The sequence below is a fragment of the Microtus ochrogaster genome, linkage group LG1 (assembly GCF_000317375.1).
Source record: "Microtus ochrogaster isolate Prairie Vole_2 linkage group LG1, MicOch1.0, whole genome shotgun sequence".
NCBI classification, from domain to species: Eukaryota; Metazoa; Chordata; class Mammalia; order Rodentia; family Cricetidae; genus Microtus; species Microtus ochrogaster.
The window spans coordinates 12,604,312-12,621,964 of record NC_022027.1 but is presented as its reverse complement, the minus strand read 5'-3'; the positions used below and the strand labels follow the sequence as shown (position 1 = coordinate 12,621,964).

The window sequence follows — 17,653 nt, the reverse complement described above, 5'->3', positions numbered from 1 at the left end:
AGAAGATATTTGATTCTGACCCAAACTGTGTAAAACAGATAGTACTGAGTAGGACTAGGGCAATCTTCTGAGACAAGAAAACTTTAAAGCTTTAAAAAAAAAACTTTTATTTTTCCCAGCTGAGTGTTCAGGATCCACAGGAAGACACAATGATAATGAATCTCTGACCCTCATGGCCCATATTAGTGACCAAAAATGTTTCATCTGTGTTCAAGACCCCTGACCATATTCTAATGCCTTAAAAATGACAAGAATCATGGCTAGGTCATGAAGTATTGCTCTGAGCTCATTAACTTCTGGGGTCCATCCGTGAGCGTCTGACGGACACAGTGCTTGAGCCTCTTCGCCAGGGAGGAGAGTTAACAGAAGTGCTCAGTCACGCGGCTCTGATGGCCATGGACTGTTGTTTGCTTTGAGGCGGTCCGTTCTGTGCTATGTGAATTTCACCTCAGAACAGTTTTAATAGCCAAAATTAAACAGCAAAATAATTCTGGGATTATTTGGAATGTCACGAGAGCTTACTTTGTTAAATTTACTTTTTCTTGTTGTTTGGTATTGGTTTGGGGTTTGAAGTGAAGCGGGAGGCCTGAATGGAGTTCAGTATGCTGTCTTGACTGACCTGGAAACTTACTGTGTAGCTAGGTGGCTTTGAACTTGAGGTGATTCTCTTGCTTCTGCCTCCCAAGTGGTAGAATTACAGTCATGCCCCACCAGGCAGGCCTGTAGTTTCTAATGCTGGTGATTTAGATCCCACCCTCTATTTTGTAATAGCTTCGACAATACTGCTCACGAAAACGCATCACACACCTTACTTGTGTGTGGCCAGGGCGGGGAGGATGTGATTGACAGTGAGTTTATAGTGACTGTGGACCCATTGTATGGAACACACTTACTGAGACTTAGAGCTATGCTTTGAATTCTACATGTCATAGGCTCTTTAGAGGGAAGTCCAGTAAGACACAGTGAGTGAATCCCACCCCCCCCCTAAAAAAAAGGCTTTACTTAAAGGTATTAGAAAAAAACATACATAGTTACTATCTATCCTGGTAAGTAGTGATGTTTTAGGATGTCAAGTTTTGACTGTTCCCAAGTCTGTTGGTAACAGTTAATTGGTGACAGTTCTCAGAGCCGAAGGCTCTAAAGTGAGCTTAAAGAATAAGATTTTACAGTAAGCACGCACTCCCAACACCATAGGGAGAAGCGGGGACCCCTTTGGACTGCGTGCGTGTGAATGCGTTAGAGCAGACGCAATTCATCTCTCTCCCACTCTAAGCGCTAAACACACCTGCTTTATAAAACACAAAGGCTGGACGGCTGGAAAGACCTGCTTCTCCCACTCACAGAACCCGTTAGTTCATCCCAGAACCTCTTTTCTGTTACCTTTTCTTACCATGCAGTTTTTCAACAGATAGTTTAAATTTGAAAATGTTTCTCTATTTTAAATTGTGTATTAGAAATTTCAACACCCCAGTGACCTTTTGACATCATGGAGTCCTTGACGATTTTTGCCTTCTAAAGTCTACTTAACTACATGGTCGTGATCAAAATTAGAACTCTTCTCTAGCTTTCCAAAAAGCCCTTCTGTGGGATGGCAATTTATTTTTAATCCCCGTGTTTATTAATTAATGAGTTCCTTCAGCCCAAGCTGGAGTTAGATTGCAATCAAAGCTCAATAAACTTATCTGAAACTGGGCAGTGAGATGTGTTGGCAAAGACCTGTGCTTAACTGCCTTAAGTCCTTTTCGGCCCAAAGCTGGCCCTAAATCATCTTTCAAAAATATACACAGTATTTCTTTACCCCTTGAGCATTTTCACACGATACTAAACTGCAGCTCTGATACACCTAAGCTAAATCGGAGTCAACACCCGAGTAACTTCCGTGTTCCCGTCTATGCTCCTTCCCAGGCACTTCCGTGAGTGTCTCCACCTTCAACCTGGTAGCCATCTCTCTGGAGAGATACGGCGCCATCTGCAGACCCTTACAGTCCCGCGTCTGGCAAACGAAGTCCCACGCTTTGAAGGTCATCGCTGCCACCTGGTGCCTCTCCTTCACCATCATGACTCCGTATCCCATTTACAGCAACTTGGTGCCTTTTACGAAAAATAACAACCAGACGGCAAATATGTGCCGCTTCCTGTTGCCAAGCGATGCTATGCAACAATCTTGGTAAGGCGGTGCTCGCTCTCGAGGGACGGGAACACCGTGCCAGATGGCCATGGGACAGGTGGCCTGGAGGCTTGCTAAGGAGGGTCCTTTTCTATTACGATTTTTTGACAGTTTCATACATTTATATAATGAAGTTTAGTTGTCTGCCCCATTTCCTGTTCCATCCCTTCCATCTCTGGCTGAACCCCCTTTTCCCCCCAACAAGTTCCCCTCCTGCTTTCATGCCTCCTTTTTCCGTGTGACCCACAGAGTCAATTTAGATCTCCTTACAGAGCTGAATAAGAAGTTATTTACCGGATCATGGACATCCTACAAGTGGCTACACCACTGAGGGAAAAGGTCACAGTCCAGAAAGTTAGAGGCCCATAGTCCCCCAAGTGTGGGGCCTCAGAGACCCCCTGAAGAGGGTTATTCTAGCTTGACAGGAAGAGTACACAGTGGGAAACCGAGATCCTCAACACCGGTTCTAGATGAGGTGATGTTGGAATGTCCATTTCACAGCTAAGGAAACTGACTTAGAGGTTCCAGAATGACTAAACCCACAAAGCTAGGAGGGGCCAACGCCTCTCTGTGTGTTTAACCACTATGCCTAGGCATCTCCATGATCCCCAAGGAGTTCATACTGGCCAGCTTACAGAGTTATGACTTTCTAAAGAATGGATGAGAAACCAATATCCAAAATCTTATGTAGCTTTTTCTAGTGTTTTTTAAAGCATTCACCTCTTTGTATGTGTATGTGGGGGGTACACATGTGCCGTCATGCATGTGTGGAGGCCGGAGGACAGCTTGAAGGATTACTTCTAACACGTGGGTTCCAGGGATTAAACACAGGTTATCAAGCTTGGTGGCAAGCAAAGTTATCTTGACACCCGTTTCCTAGTGTTTATAAGCAGTGTGTTTGCCCAGAATAGCTTACCAGAACAGAAGATTTTCCTATGCTGGTTCATTTGCTTACTAGCAAAATAGCCTTGGGGAAATTTGCTCAGCCCCTTGAAGTACCAGTTCTTTATCTCCAAAGGAGTTAATAATATGGATTTTTTCTAAATCTGCATTATTTATATAGGTTATATATACAGCTATAAGGTTCAAATAAGAAGTCATAAAAATATTTCTAATGAAAAGATGGCACAAATGTGGGTTACGTTTCCTAATTATAGGGCTGTTTTAGAAACAGGATGTAGGCATTCCGAAGTGGCTAAAAACCCAGAGCATGCTTCCTCACCCTCTTCCTTTCATTTCAAACAAGCAACGTACACACAAAACAGCATTACACTGCAAAAGAGAAGGCTATCCAAGACTTATCAAAACATGTCCAATTGCAATGAGAAATGGCCGAGCCACTGTTTGCCTCTGACAACTGTATGGTCTAATTTGTAGCTTACACATGCCAGACTGCAAAAGTGATTTAGGGACCAGACTCACAGAGCAGGAGGCTGTGAATCCTCAACCCCAACTGTGTTTAGAGAAAGCATAGCTCGATCCTTCCAGGCCTAAGACTTTGTGGGCCACCAAACCAATTCGCAGCGGGATGGAGACCAGATACTTAGGAGGATTTATGGGTGGCAAGTGTTACATTGGCTAAAACTGAAAGATTTTCCTTGGTTTCTGACCTAAGCATCTAATGGCTCCCATTGTAGAGTCAACAAGTTGTGTAGCCTGTTGTATGTCATAGGGTTCAAATCTCACCTCTGCTATTAGTTGTCTGGCTTCGGGCACATCAATCTCTTCAAGGCTCAATTTTTTCCTGACTCCAATAGGTGCTCAGATAATAGCAATTACATTAAAGGTTCTTATGTGAGTTAAGATGAGACACACACATACAGAGCTTAACCTCGTCTGTAGAACTCCGCACTAGCCCTCACTGGGTGGGAAGTATTTTCATATTTATTATTTCAACACCTTGGACATCCACACCATATGCTCCCATTATTTTTTAAAGGCTTCATTATTTATTTATTGTTCATGTTACTTAATTTTTATAAAGGGTCTCACTGTGTCACCCAGGCTAACCTCAAACTCCTGGACTCGAGCAAGCCTCCTGCCTCAGCCTCCTGCCGGTTTTGCTGTTAGCCTTGAACATGTTTGTCAGTTTGGAGCATAGAATGATGCCACGTTTTCCCAGCTCAAGTAGCCTTCACATCCACTTTAAAGAGAGTGAGAAGTAAACAGGTTCTAATGACCAGACCTCCAGACACGGAATTTTCAAGGACGTTAAACACTGGAAATGAATGGGTCTGCTCAGACCAGCTGCCCCCGCCTCATTCTTGCCCATCAGAACTTGAAGGTCCAGAGTCGCTGGTGATTAGATTTCTTTTAATTGTATTAGGCAAACATTCCTGCTACTCATCCTGTTTCTCATCCCCGGGATTGTGATGGTGGTGGCCTATGGGCTGATCTCTCTGGAACTCTACCAAGGAATAAAATTTGACGCTAGCCAGAGGAAATCTTCTAAAGGTAACTATCTTTAGACTGGGTATTTATTCCAAAAGAACTCAAAAGCTAGATAAACTAAATAAATAAAAGTTAGCTAGAAGGACTCAGAATACATCGAGCATGCATTCAAACCTTGGTGTCATAGGAAGCCAGGAGACCCGGTTTCCCTAGTTCCATGTGTGTAAAATGAGGAGACATTTCTTGGTGGGGTCCTAGGTGGAATCAAAGGAGAACACGCTCACATGACAGCTGCATGCAGAGGGTCCTGTCTCCCAGGCTTACTGTAATGTAAACACTTAGCGGATACCCTCTGGTGATTCTGTCCTGCGCGTGGCATTGAGACATTAGGTCCACACCCTACAAGCCCAGCTTTTTGCTACTCCTTTCTCGCCCTCAGTGCTGCCTCCCTTCTAGAGCCCACTGAAACTGTCCCCAACACCTGTGTTGACATAACTTTTTCCTGCTCTCCCTGCCTCCTCCCTCGGTTCCTTACTATGTAGATAACGCAGTCTCGCTGCCTCCTGTTGACTTTCTCTGTTACTTGGAGTCCTCGCAATAAAAGTAATCTAAACACTTAGCAAGCAAACAGGAAAGAAAGAACAGAGAAGAGTGTTAATATTTATTTTGTAATAAGTTTCAGCCTTACAATCTCTGTGTGTAGGATTTTATTACTACTATAATTACTATATGTATGCATGATTTATATTTCATTATAAGGACAGACCTAGCGCAGACCAATACTGATATAAACCAGTACAGGCCTAGCTGCCTGTCCATTTCTCCAGTTCAAGTTCAGCTTGGCCTCCTAGACGGAAGGCATCAGGGTCTTCACGTCTTCTCTCTGGCATGGCATGTCCTGAGCAATAAAATGATGTCCCTTGCCCATGCAGAGAAGAAGCTGAGCAGTGGCAGCAGCCGATACGAGGACAGTGATGGGTGTTACCTGCAGAAGTCCCGGCACCCGCTGAAGCTGGAGCTTCAGCAGCTGTCTACCAGCAGCAGCAGCAGCCGAGTCAACCGCATCAGGAGCAGCAGTTCCGCTGCCAACCTGATAGCCAAGAAGCGCGTGATTCGCATGCTCATTGTCATTGTGGTCCTCTTCTTCCTGTGCTGGATGCCCATCTTCAGTGCCAATGCCTGGAGGGCGTATGACACCGCTTCTGCTGAGAAACACCTCTCGGGGACTCCCATCTCCTTCATCCTCCTCCTCTCCTATACCTCTTCCTGTGTGAATCCCATCATCTACTGCTTCATGAACAAACGGTTTCGCTTGGGCTTCATGGCCACCTTCCCTTGTTGTCCCAACCCTGGTCCCCCAGGGGTGAGAGGAGAGGTGGGAGAGGAGGAGGATGGGAGGACCCTAGGGGCATCACTGACCAGGTATTCCTACAGCCACATGAGCACCTCTGCTCCACCCCCCTGAGCTATGACGGCTGGCCCTCCGCTGCAGCAGGAAGGGAGAGACCAGGGAGCAAGGAAGAAACGGGAAAGGAGGAAGAAGAAACTGGAGTGAAGGAGAAGGGAGACCCACTTGTCATGGGGACTTTTCAATGTCTGCTTTTCATCCTTCACAGAGACAAGGAACTTAAGGTGGGGTCATAAAATGACAAGACATTTTCCACAGTGTCCGTTCACCATAGAAGAAACCTCCGACCAGGGACAGGAGCCCCAAAAGGCTCATGCTACAAATGTCACTGCCAAGTCCATGGTGAAAATGGAGGTAGAGATCCTGATGAGCTTTAGAATTTTCTGGAACACCCCTGGGTGAGGTCTCTCCATAGTGACATGCTGCTGTGCTCTTTCTTCTGCTCCTGCAGAATTACAGTCACCACTTTCCTTCCCGGGGAACCCACGGCTACTTCCCATGCATATTACAACGACACACCTTCTCACTGCCACCAAGGACGGAGGAAGCACACCTCCTCTGGCCACTCCCGACTATGGGACTGGTCTGACTCTTTTAAATCTAGAGCTTGGTCGAGAACACACAGAGGTGTAAGTTTCCATCATCATCAGAAAAGCAAAAAGAGTGAGTCTAAAAGACAGGTTTTCGGATTTTTGTTTCCTCAAAGGGAAAAGCATGCAAGGCCAATAGCCTGAAGGCACGTCTTCTTTCCTCGAAGTCAAGGCAGAAAGGGGAGGTGACCTGTACCGCGTGACTTCTCCTTTGTACCCTAACCCCACTACTTGTTTTAAACCTCAATGTAATTTCTTCTGTTCACCTATACTTCCTCTTCTCCAGAAAGACCTCCAGGTAGGAAGGGGAGTTGTATTTACCTGGACAAGGGTGGAAAAATGTATAGTCAGGCCCCAAAGGAAACTGACAGCTGGGACTCAGTTCACAGGTAACTTGGAATGCCAAAAGTGTGTATGTTTTTATTACCATCTATGTAGTTCTTGATAATTGGCTCACTATGTGTGCGCACGCTGGCTCGTGTGTGTGTATGTGTGTGTGTGTGTGTAACTGAACATATGATCGCCTTCTCTGTGTGTTAAAAACTTATCAGTGGATATTGAAATTCAGCAAGTGTTACCATTCTTCCATAAAAGTTGGAGTTTTGTGTGAGCTTTGTTTCTTTGCAAAATTAGTGCTGAAAAACATTTAACTCTGAGAACTCTCTGTTTAAAAATAGAAATAAGTTATACATTGAGACACCAGGAAGAACATTTCTAGAGAGCATGTGCCAATGCAGTCTACCAGTACACACACTCTCTCCCTCTCCCTCCCTCGCTTCCTTCCTCCCTGTCTCTCCTTTTCTCTCATTTCCATCCCTTTTTTTCTTGTACAAGGCTGTCATGTCTCCTTAATAGCTTTAATATGAACTTTCTCAATAGAAACAGTTTGTAGGCACATGCAGAAAGTAAAAAAAAATACACAAAGAAAAGGAAATATGAATCAAGGAAAGTTTGTTGCTGCGAGCTGCCAATTATTCAAGGAATGGACGTTCTTCTTCTCCCTTCCATAAGGCCAGAACAGCCCAGTGACCCAGGCTGCCATGCAGAAGAGGGAAAAGAAGAGTCGCAGGGGCTGCTAGGGCCCCTGATGTTCTAGAATTAGACACGCTGTGCATCTCACAGTGGTGGGTGTGCCTAATGGACTGCACTAAGGAGAAACAGCTGAGCCCAGAACTGCCCGCCGCACCCAACTTGTCAGGCCAGGCTATTCCCTCTTCAGACTTCAGTCTTACATGAGGAACTACCATCACCTTCTCAGTCAACTCAAAAGGCAGAATCAAAACTGCAATGATAAAAGACGTAAGAGATAAAAATGTCTGTGATACCCGATTCGGTCTTACAGTCTACATACTTTTCCTCCCTAAATAAAGACTTGGACTCTCTGACAGTATTAGGAAATAAATGAAGAAAAATTAGGAACACCCCCCCCCCCGCAGCCCATTATTAGGAACCTCTGGAGTTTCTGACTTAAAAACAAAGTTCTAGGATTTAGTTAATAAAAATACAGCTATGCAGCTAAAGTATACTTTTGGAAAAGCCAGCTCTTTTCAACCTTCCTAATGCCCTGACCCTTTAATACAGTTCCTCATAGTGCAGTGACCCCCAACCATAAAATTATTTTCATTCCTACTTCATAACTATCATTTTGCTACTGTTATAAATCATAATGTAAATCTGTTTTCCAATGGTCTTAGGTGACCTCTGTGGAAGGGTCGGTCAACCCCAACGCGGTTGCAACCCACGTATTGAGAAACACCCTTCTAGACAGTGATTTTCAGTTTTAAGTGCATCTCGTACACTGAAAGACGTCCTATATTTTATCTGCCAACCCTACATTTGAAATATTTTAAGGCAGGCAAAAACATAAACAATATTTCACACACACACACACACGGTGATAAAATGCCGTTGCTGATTAAATTTCTTGGAAAGTCTTGTCACCCAGTAGAAGCTTGAGAGATGGACGCAGGGGGCTCTTAGCTCCAGAATCTGTGATGAGATTTGCAAAGGTCCGATTTTACTGATGAATTTTTTTCCCACATAATACTGTTCTCACATTTTTGTTAAGTCAACTTCCTTTGCCTCGTGTTAAACAAGATTACTGGTCTGAACATGAATTCAAGTTAAGGAAACAAATACATGGCTTTCCTGGTATTTTAGTGTCTCCTAGTAGCATTGCTTCAGCGGCAGCGCAAAACACTGGAGCACTGGCATTGAGAGCTGTGTCTCAGCGCCTGGTGCCCCAAGCGCCACCATAAGGTGTCCTAATGCTCTTGGAGAGGCAAATGGGCCGTGTCTGTATAGCTAGAGTTTGGTTGCATGTGTCCCTGTGTGCTTACCAGGTGTCTCTCCGCTTAAGCAGAATGTCATCGTCGTGAGTTAAGTGAAGACAGCTGCTGGATTTCCGCGGCATCTTCCTCCTGTGTTTTGCCTACTAACCCATGTACCGTGAATGTTTAATAAATGTTATGACTGACTTCCGTCGTGCCTCTTAAACACTTTCAGCGGTTGCTCCATCCATCCACTGCTGTGCTCCTCAACAAGGGGAAACTCACTCTTGGGGGAGAAGAGCAGAGCTTGGACAAGACTTTTTCCTCTTCGTATGAATCCACCCCAGGTTCTCATGAGTGACCGTTTGCCGTATTCTCCCTCCTCTTTTCCTTATCCCCATAGTGCAAGTGGGTAGAGAGAGTGCATATGCCCACAATGTTTCTGATGGGTGTGTCTTGCCTAGTAACAGTGCTGAGATACAAGTAAACAAAGGCTGGGAACCAATGGATCCTAACATCCCTCTGCTTAGTTCTTCTGGCCCTTATTTCATTTGAGAACAGTGAAAACTTTGCCCACTTTCCAACTCTTGCTGAAGAATCCATCAAAGCTCCCAAGGACCCCTTGCTATGCCCCCCACCCATTTGCTTTCCTGTAGAACCCCAGTGGCAACCCACATGGAGGCATCCTGGCCCATGCTGCTTCTGCCAACCCCCTGGCTCTCGACTCTAAATGCATTACTTCCCAAGTGGCTAAAACACACACAGCAAGGGTGACTCCCTACAGAAGACAGAAGATGGAGAAGAGTTAGCACAACCACATGATGTCATTCACGGCATATTACAGGGTCCAGTAACTCTTCCAGGGTGTGAGTGGAGGAGTGAATGGGTGGATGGGTTTGAACAAAGTCTTTACTCAATGCCAGTTCTTCCCTGGCTGCTTTGGGGGCTCCCCCTTCACACTCAGGTTCCTGCAGTATAGATGTGTGCTTACATTTGATCCAAGACAGAACCAACCGCCTGCGAAGTCAAGGTCTGTTTTCAGTTGTACACAGTGTCCAGGAAATCTGGCTTCTGAGCTCACTGACCATAAAAAGCTTCTTCTGGAGTAATGAAGATGAAGTACAGAGATCTGTATCCAAGTTCAGTGGCTGTCCCTAGCTTGCTGTGTGGCCCTGCGCAAGCCATACCCATTCCCAGGAGGTCAATTCCCCTTGACGGGTGGTGGAACGTGTGTGATAATGTATGACCCAGTAGGTGAGGATCCGCTTTCTTTTCGTATCCCACGCCCTCCCTAATTTCACTGGCTTCACACTCCCTTTACGACAGGGAAGCTTCTTGGTGCCCAAGCATACAATTGTCTCTGCAGAAGGCTGTTGGGGAAAGGAACAAAGGACTCTAGGGGGATGCATGAACATTTGTTACATATGGCTTCTCATTTCAATCTCCAAACACCATGTGATGTGTCATTCCCCACATTTCCAAGTGAAGAAATGGAAGCATAGAAGGGCAGGTAGCATGTCCAAAATCAGATGACTGACAAATGACAGAGGCAAGGGTCATCCTTATTTTAATTCCATCATGGGCTGGCAAGATGGTTCAGCGTGTAAAGGCGCTTGCTGCTAAGCCCAATGACCTGAGATCTCTTCCCAGGACACACACTGTGGAAGGGGAAAACCGATTCCCACAAGTTGTCCCCTGCCCTCCACAAGTGTACACAAAAGATAAACAAATAAGAATGCATGAATTCCACCCGGAGGCTGTTGGCATTAGACAGCACACACCTTCCAAATAATCCATAGGCAATGACTCTGTTGCTCCCAGGTTTGTAAACATTATGCTATAATCACCACAAGAGAAGCAAGCCCCTGTCTCCTCATCCTTCTCCTGGCTCCCTGTGGCACAGGCCTCGCTCTGAGATCCCTGCATGAAGAAGACTTGAAAGCTGGTTCTCCACACTTCTGTCCTGGACACACCAAGCCCTGACTTCATTTTTAGGAGTAAAACACACTCTACCACCTCACACAAAAAAAAAAAAAAAAGCCAAGAGATGGTATCAGTAAATGAGTTTTAGCCTCTTTGGCAAATTCCAGCATTATACTAAAACAGATCTGTTTTCTTGGACTCTCTAGAGCAAAGATAACCCAAGACCAGGTTTTCCGTCAGCCATCAGAGTAAAGCTTCCTAGTTTCCCCTTCACTGTTACCTTTTTTGCCAAGTCCCCCTCTCCCAGTGACATGTGGAGACAGGAGGATTCGTGGATCCACCACAACCTGAAACCAATGGGATTTACCGTGGAGATCTTTGCCGCATCCCAAACCTTTTCTTTTCCTGATTTTCCCTAATGGCCAGTGGCGTTCTAAACCCTGGGTTCTCAAGCTCAAGATCTGGAACATTTCTGAAAATCAGTTAACAAGAACTCAGACTCCGGAGTTAGACTGAGTTCCTACCTAGGTCTAACTAACTGGGAGATTTACACAGCCTCCGAGTCTGCAGTATTTGCAGGTTTTGCAAGATTTAAATGATGTTAAGGAGCCACCTCCCCAACTCCCAGGAAGCCATGCATTTTGAGGGTCCATTACCAACTTTCCAGAAACATAAACAACTGTCACTTGCAAGGCATCCTAAGATCATGTGAGCCCTAAACTGGTTCCAGTCAATGCAGTGGGTGGGGCAGTTCCTGGGGCTTCTGAGTTTATTGGTCAGTATCTGCTGCATTATGCTTCAATAACAAATATCTTCAAATCTAGCACTGTGTCATAAAGTAGAGAGTTCCAAACATGTTTGAAGAACAAATCTTTCATATACAAAGTATGGAGCTAGGTTGATGGTCTTCACGGTCTTCACAACTTTATGCAAAGGAGCGCTCTTTCCCCAAAGCAGCTCTGTGTGGAGATCCAGAATGAGAAAGAGGTAACAGGGCGGTTGCCTAGAAGAAGTAATGGGCCCTTACCTTTCTTTTCTTGATGCTCTGGGAGAGGTAGGGGGAACCCTGGGTTCTATAGGACGTGTTTTGAAAGCCATTAATGCAGAGACACTTGGAGCCCATAAATCTGTGACTCTAGGGCCTGCAATACCAGCCTTTGTCAGGAGAAACCAGTGGCTTCAATTAAGCTTTGTCACTTAAGATCAGGACTTTAATTTCCAGACACGCCCTACCCTGGATCTTGCTGAAGGAGAAAGCTACCTTCTGCTGAAGTCTACTGTTTAGGCTCTCAACACATTATCTCAGCACTCCTGGCTCATCGTAAAAAGACTTTCCCTGCATGGTTTCCTAAAAGAGAGATGTTGGTCCAGTGCTAGCTGCCTAGGAGCTTGGTCGACATTCAATGTAGTTGCCAGAATGGTGCCCTGATATCAGGAAGATGCCAGAGAATTCTGCAAGCCAGCTGTAGTGGCTGGAGTTTCCTAGTTTCCCCGAGTAAAACTAATGGACACATACAGTCAAGGTTCTAACCTGGGCTCTGCCCAGCACTGAGGACTGTGATTTCTTAGCTTCCAAGCTAGCTACCTCTGGGAGGATTAACTGCCTCTAGCCTGAGGTCCCTCCCAGCTTCCTGTCATTATGACTCCTTGGCCCTGGTGGAAGGCCTCTGTGAACTCCTCCCTGTGGGTCCCAGTCCTGGGCTCTGAGAGGTGCTGGGAGAGTTTGTGCAGCCAGCTCCCTGATGCAAGCTGAAATGGTCCCGTAGTATTCTTATGCTGAAGTCCTAACTACTGATACCTCACTATGTGGCTGTTTGGAAATAGAACTTTGCACGGCACTGAGGTTGTGCTGTTGACGCTAACACGATGTCAAGAGAGAGCCATGAAGACAGAAAGTGAGACAATGGTCATCAGCCACCCAGGAAGAGAATCTTACCAGAGACCAGATGGTGGCACACTGATCTTGAACTCACAGCCTCTGGAGTAGGAGGAAACAAATTTCTGCTACTTAAGCCCTTTGGTCTTTGGCCCTAGCAAGCCATGATTCCTTCCTTCACATGAAGAATATGGAGTGCTTCCTACCAGCCCCAGATGGCCAGAGAAGATGGCAGCTCAATGATAATTCTTGCAGTAGGACATCTGAGCTGCGAGGCCGAACCTCACACCTGTTCCAAGCTCCGTCCTCCCTCAGTAGCCTCCGTGTTTCCCACCTGCTCTCTGAGCTCAGCAATGCCCCTCGGGGACAGAACAGCCAATTGACAAGTTGCTAAGTGAGGACTCCCAATGGAATTCAGCTGAGCTGACAGTGGTCTCCAGGGAGGGTGCCAACAGATCAGATCACAGACCCTTAAAGCAGCAGGTGGTTCCCTGGCACAGGGGTAGAGGTGCCAGATGAAACACAAAATGTCTCTAATGTGAATCTGAGATAAGCGATCACTATATTAAAGCGTGTCCCAAGCAATGTGCTTTTATTTGCCCCATCTACGGGCCCTATCTAGGGATTCTCAGTGAGCTATCAAGGGCGGTGGAGAAAGAGAGCTGAGATACAGCAACCGTCAACAGGCACTGTCCTGGTGGCTGCACACAACGAGGGGACAACAGACACCACCACCCACCATAGTTGAGCCAATTGTTAAAGGGAGAAAAATACTGCCCCGGGGGCCACACATCTCAGTTACCATCCAGGCCTACTGCCCTCTTTCTGGAGTCCAGTTAAAGAACCTTGGCTTTTCTATCTCCTATGGCTGCCACAAAGATCTATCACGACAGTGACTCAAGACAGCACGGATTCCCTATCTCCTACTCTTGAAAGTCAGACTGATAACTCGGAGTCAGAAGGAAATTCTAGGGGAGAGTTTGTTCTTACCTTCTCTGGCTTCTTGAGGATGTGTGCATGCCCTGCTCTTGGCTCTCCTCCTCCATCTCCAAGGCCCACGCTGCAGCATCTTCAAAACTCTCCTCTTGTTCCCCTACCACCTCGTTTTCCCCGTTTCTCTCACCATTGCATCTTCTTTCTGTGTTACTGTCTTGCTCACTCGAGCTGTCTCTCTACCCGCTTCTCTGACTTTTCCTTTTCTGGCTTTCCTGATCTTTGCTCATAAGAATCCTCGTTACTACATCAGCTCACACGAAGAACGACCCTAATCACATGATCTGGCAGCTAGGGCACAACAGCATCTGTGGGGGCCCATTAGTCTGCCTACCACAGTGTTTCTCCCCTGTGACAACTGTGACTTTATCAAGGCTGCTGTGAAGGGGAAAACACAGGATTTGATTAGAGTTCTGGTTCCTAGGACATGCAGCCAAAGCAAGGTTCTAAGTTTTAGACACTGAGGTTTTAAGAGGCTAACGGGTGTTGCACTAAAAGAAGAAATAAGGATTTGGAGCTAAAGTACCTAGATAGATAGTACTTAGCCGGAACACCTCCTTGATGTCAGTACTGTGGCACCTGGGGGACATTTCTGGTGCCCTAAGACTAACTCCAGTCTGCTTGCAAGATTTCACTTAGCTTTGGCAGTTAGTGCAAGACCCCTTCTTTCAAGCTAGACACCCCAGAGCGGCCGTGAGCTTGGCGTTGTCTCAGTCACCGTCCCATCTACAGAAGGTTGTGGGGTACTGTGGAAGGTTGGGGGATGCTGACCATTCACAAATCCTTGTGACTGTTCGGGAATGCTGTGGCTGCCATCACTAAGGGCCTCGGGCTGTTAGTTCTCCAGGAAGAGATCTGTCTTGCATTTCTGAAGCTGAAAGCCCAAGATACAGAATGAGCTGTCTGGCTCCTTCCAAGGGCTTGGAGGGAGAATCTGCTCCAGGCATGGAGGTTGGTGGCCAACCTGAGTGTTCTTTGACTTGAAGAAGCACCATCCCACTGCTGCGTCCAGATGCCTGGGGTCTTCTTCCAAGTGCGTGTCTCTGTAGAAGGACACGGGTCACCTTAGACTAGGGCCTTCCTAGTGAGTCAATGACAATTGCAAATGCCATCCCTAAACACGGCCATAGTCTGAGGTGTTGAAGGCTGGAGGACTTCAGAATGGGTTTGGGAAAGACAAAGTGCACCCATAGTCACCTCTTTGGAACGTCATTGTTTGCAAACTGCCCAGCTTTCTGTGATCTAGGCACAAACCACCATACACAAGAGTATCTGTGTTCTCATTCACTGGGTGAATGAGGAGGATGTCTTCAAGTGCAGGCAACCCCTTGGCTGCCCAGTCTAGATGTGCATTGCTCTGAAGATGTTCACAGCTTTTGGAGGTGAGCACAGACCTCAGTTTATGGCAGAGCCCTTAAGAAATGAGTTCTAGATCCAAAGCCACGCTACCAATGAGGGCAGAACAGGAAGGTGCATCCTTAGGGCACAAGGGCACTAGCCTCCTAATAAGGACCAATGGGTAAGGTGTGGGTCTATCATCACCAAAGGATGTCCCCTGGAAGGGGGCTGAGTCCTCCACAAGGCACTGATTGGGTGGCTGGGTCTTCACTGAGATTTCTGTCCCACCAGGGGACCACTGACGTGGGAAAGCTAAGCATCCAAGGAGGCCAGCTCTGGGACAGCACATCCCAATCCTGTGTCTGGAGAAGGGAAAGCCATTCTCAGGTCACACATGCAGACTCAGTGTTTGACCTTAAGCATCCTAAACTTCCAGATGTCATACCACTAGGTTTTGTGCATGTCTGGACACCCAAGCCGCATTTTGGGGGTTCCCCAAGAAAGCGGGAGGGGAGGGAGGCTATCACCTTCTCAAGCAGTAGCATGCAGCAGAACAAAGGAGGGGATTTCAGACTCTGGGGCTTTGGCCCGAGGGTTTCATGTGAGACTCAGAGAGATGTGTTGTTGTCAAACCCTGGGGTGATGTTTGTGCAGCTGGACCAACAACTGGATTTTCAGAATCTCTAATCTAGAATTTATTTGTTAGCCTGTTTGATTTTCTTTTCCTAAGGTAAGGATGGCAAAATGACAGACCTCATCAATGCCCCTACTTGTGAGCCACTGGAGAGATGATTGAATCACAGGCTGGGAATGACCAAGGATTAAAAAGAGGTCAAGGGCAGGGAAGAAAAATCAACCTTTCTGTTCTGAAGGCCTCGTGAAACAGGAGACACACGTTACATGGACTGGGAGGGACATGGGATCAATGTCACGAGACCCTCCTAGCACCTGCCTCAAATCCTCCCTCTGAAGCTGGACTGGGGACGTCCATTTACAAACCATTAAGAACTGCCTGCTTCTCTGACTGGGTCAATCCCTGCCATGTGGTTCCTGCTGCTCACAAGACTGAAGGTTGCCTGTTCGCACCAGCTGTAATTGTGAACGAGCTTTACCCAAAGAAGAGGAAAGCTTCCATGAGTCGCTGTCATTGCCTATTATTGGTTTCCACTCCAGGGCTTTATCTCTTCGTGCAGACTGCAGGTTCACCCATATGGCCCCTGCTACTGGCAAATGGCAAGACGGTCTCCAAAGGCGACAGGTTCTGTGCATGTGCACAGAGAGCTGACCAAATAAAACAGGCTTACCTTCCTTTCTGCCCATTTTGGCCTGTCAAAGTCTCATTTTTAGCTTTCAAAAGCAAAATATGTTAATTAGTTATGAAAAATAACCCTTATTATTGAGTATCCTGTGGGAAAGATAATCTTATTAAAGTGATTCTGAAACACTGGCCTCTTGTGTGTAGAAATAGAGTTTTAGAAATTCAGGGACACTGGAGGACAGCTGGGTCTTTTATGGTGAGAAAAGTGTTAACCTCACAAGACAAGACAAGAACAGGAAGCTCCTGACAGAAAAAGGGGGGAATCTGATGGACTTTAGCACAGTGGGGTGAGCACCCTAGAGTTTGGGGTGGTAGAAAGTGGAGGAGCATTAAGACAGGTGAGTATTTACCTGACAGGAGAGAGACACTGGCCAGAAACATGGTTTTCTTGGGGTGAGGTTCATCCATTGTACTCTAAGTGTGTTAACTCCTGAAATTGCCCCAAATTTAGGAAACTCAACTGTATAATTGGGGTAGTGGAGGTACAGTGCACCATCTTTTGGCTTTCACGATGTTTGTGGCTCAGCAGGAGATCCATGCCCGAGCATCCACAAGGTCCTGAACTCTCCAGCACCACCCTTGAGTGTGGACAAGGGGGACCCTTAGAGGAATAAAATTATGTTACATGAGCAGGGACTTGGGGATGAGCGATGATATGACTTAAAGGCCCTGAATGCTGAGAGTCATTGTCCTAACTCCACGAGGAGCCAAGAAAGTGTGAAGCAGAATCGGAGACATCGCCGAGGTTACTGAAGATGGTCCGTGATCTCCATAATGATTGCAACTGACTGTGTGGCTTGCTCTGACCCAAAGAATGGGGTGAAAGTAACACTGAGAAAGTCTGGAGCTGACTAGTGGGGGGGGGCCTTGAGTATCCCCATCATTCATTGTCATTAGCAGCTGTTCCTAGGGTAAAAACCAGGGCAACTCTGGGCCTCACCTGCCACTCGAAGCTAAGTCCACAGAGCATTAAACAGGCCTGCTGAACCGTTGGTTGACAGAAATGTGAGGAGAAAGCCAAGCTTGACATACAGCTCTAAACTCGGTCTGCTTTGTTACACAGCATCAGTACATCAGTAGCTGACTGGTACACTGTCCTTCCTTTGTTTCCTACTATCTGTATGTGTTTCCCATGTTTTCCACCAGAAACTTTCTGTCTAAACATCTTGGGCCAAATCTTTAACTCTTGGAGTAAATTTAAGCTGCAGACTTTCTCCTCCCCCTTGTGTATATTCTTCAAGTCACTTGTTTCTACAGAAAGACTTTACTATTAGACTGTTAGGCATATTCAAACAGATGAAAATGGACATACACAGGCGTTTCTCCTGGGTCTCTTGATGTCACACTCTCAGGGTAATGCAAACTCTAGTATACAGCTA

General features: G+C 46.3%; 1 protein-coding gene and 1 non-coding gene across 3 annotated transcripts in view; both read left to right on the top strand.

Moving 5' to 3' along the window:
- Window positions 1-8,443, top strand: part of Cckar (cholecystokinin A receptor) — an 11,057-nt gene extending 2,614 nt beyond the window's left edge. For both annotated transcript variants that reach the window (XM_005359234.2, XM_026784972.1), the window contains exons 3-5: window positions 1,906-2,167; window positions 4,494-4,621; window positions 5,491-8,443. In XM_005359234.2, the coding sequence (XP_005359291.1) occupies window positions 1,906-2,167; window positions 4,494-4,621; window positions 5,491-6,023 (923 nt within the window). In that variant the 3' untranslated portion in view covers window positions 6,024-8,443. The remainder of the gene's footprint in view (window positions 1-1,905; window positions 2,168-4,493; window positions 4,622-5,490) is intronic.
- Window positions 8,444-16,616: 8,173 nt separating this feature from the next.
- LOC113457515 lies at window positions 16,617-16,776 on the top strand. Its single transcript, XR_003378077.1, has one exon. It is a non-coding gene; the product is annotated as a U1 spliceosomal RNA (small nuclear RNA).
- Window positions 16,777-17,653: the final 877 nt, after the last annotated feature.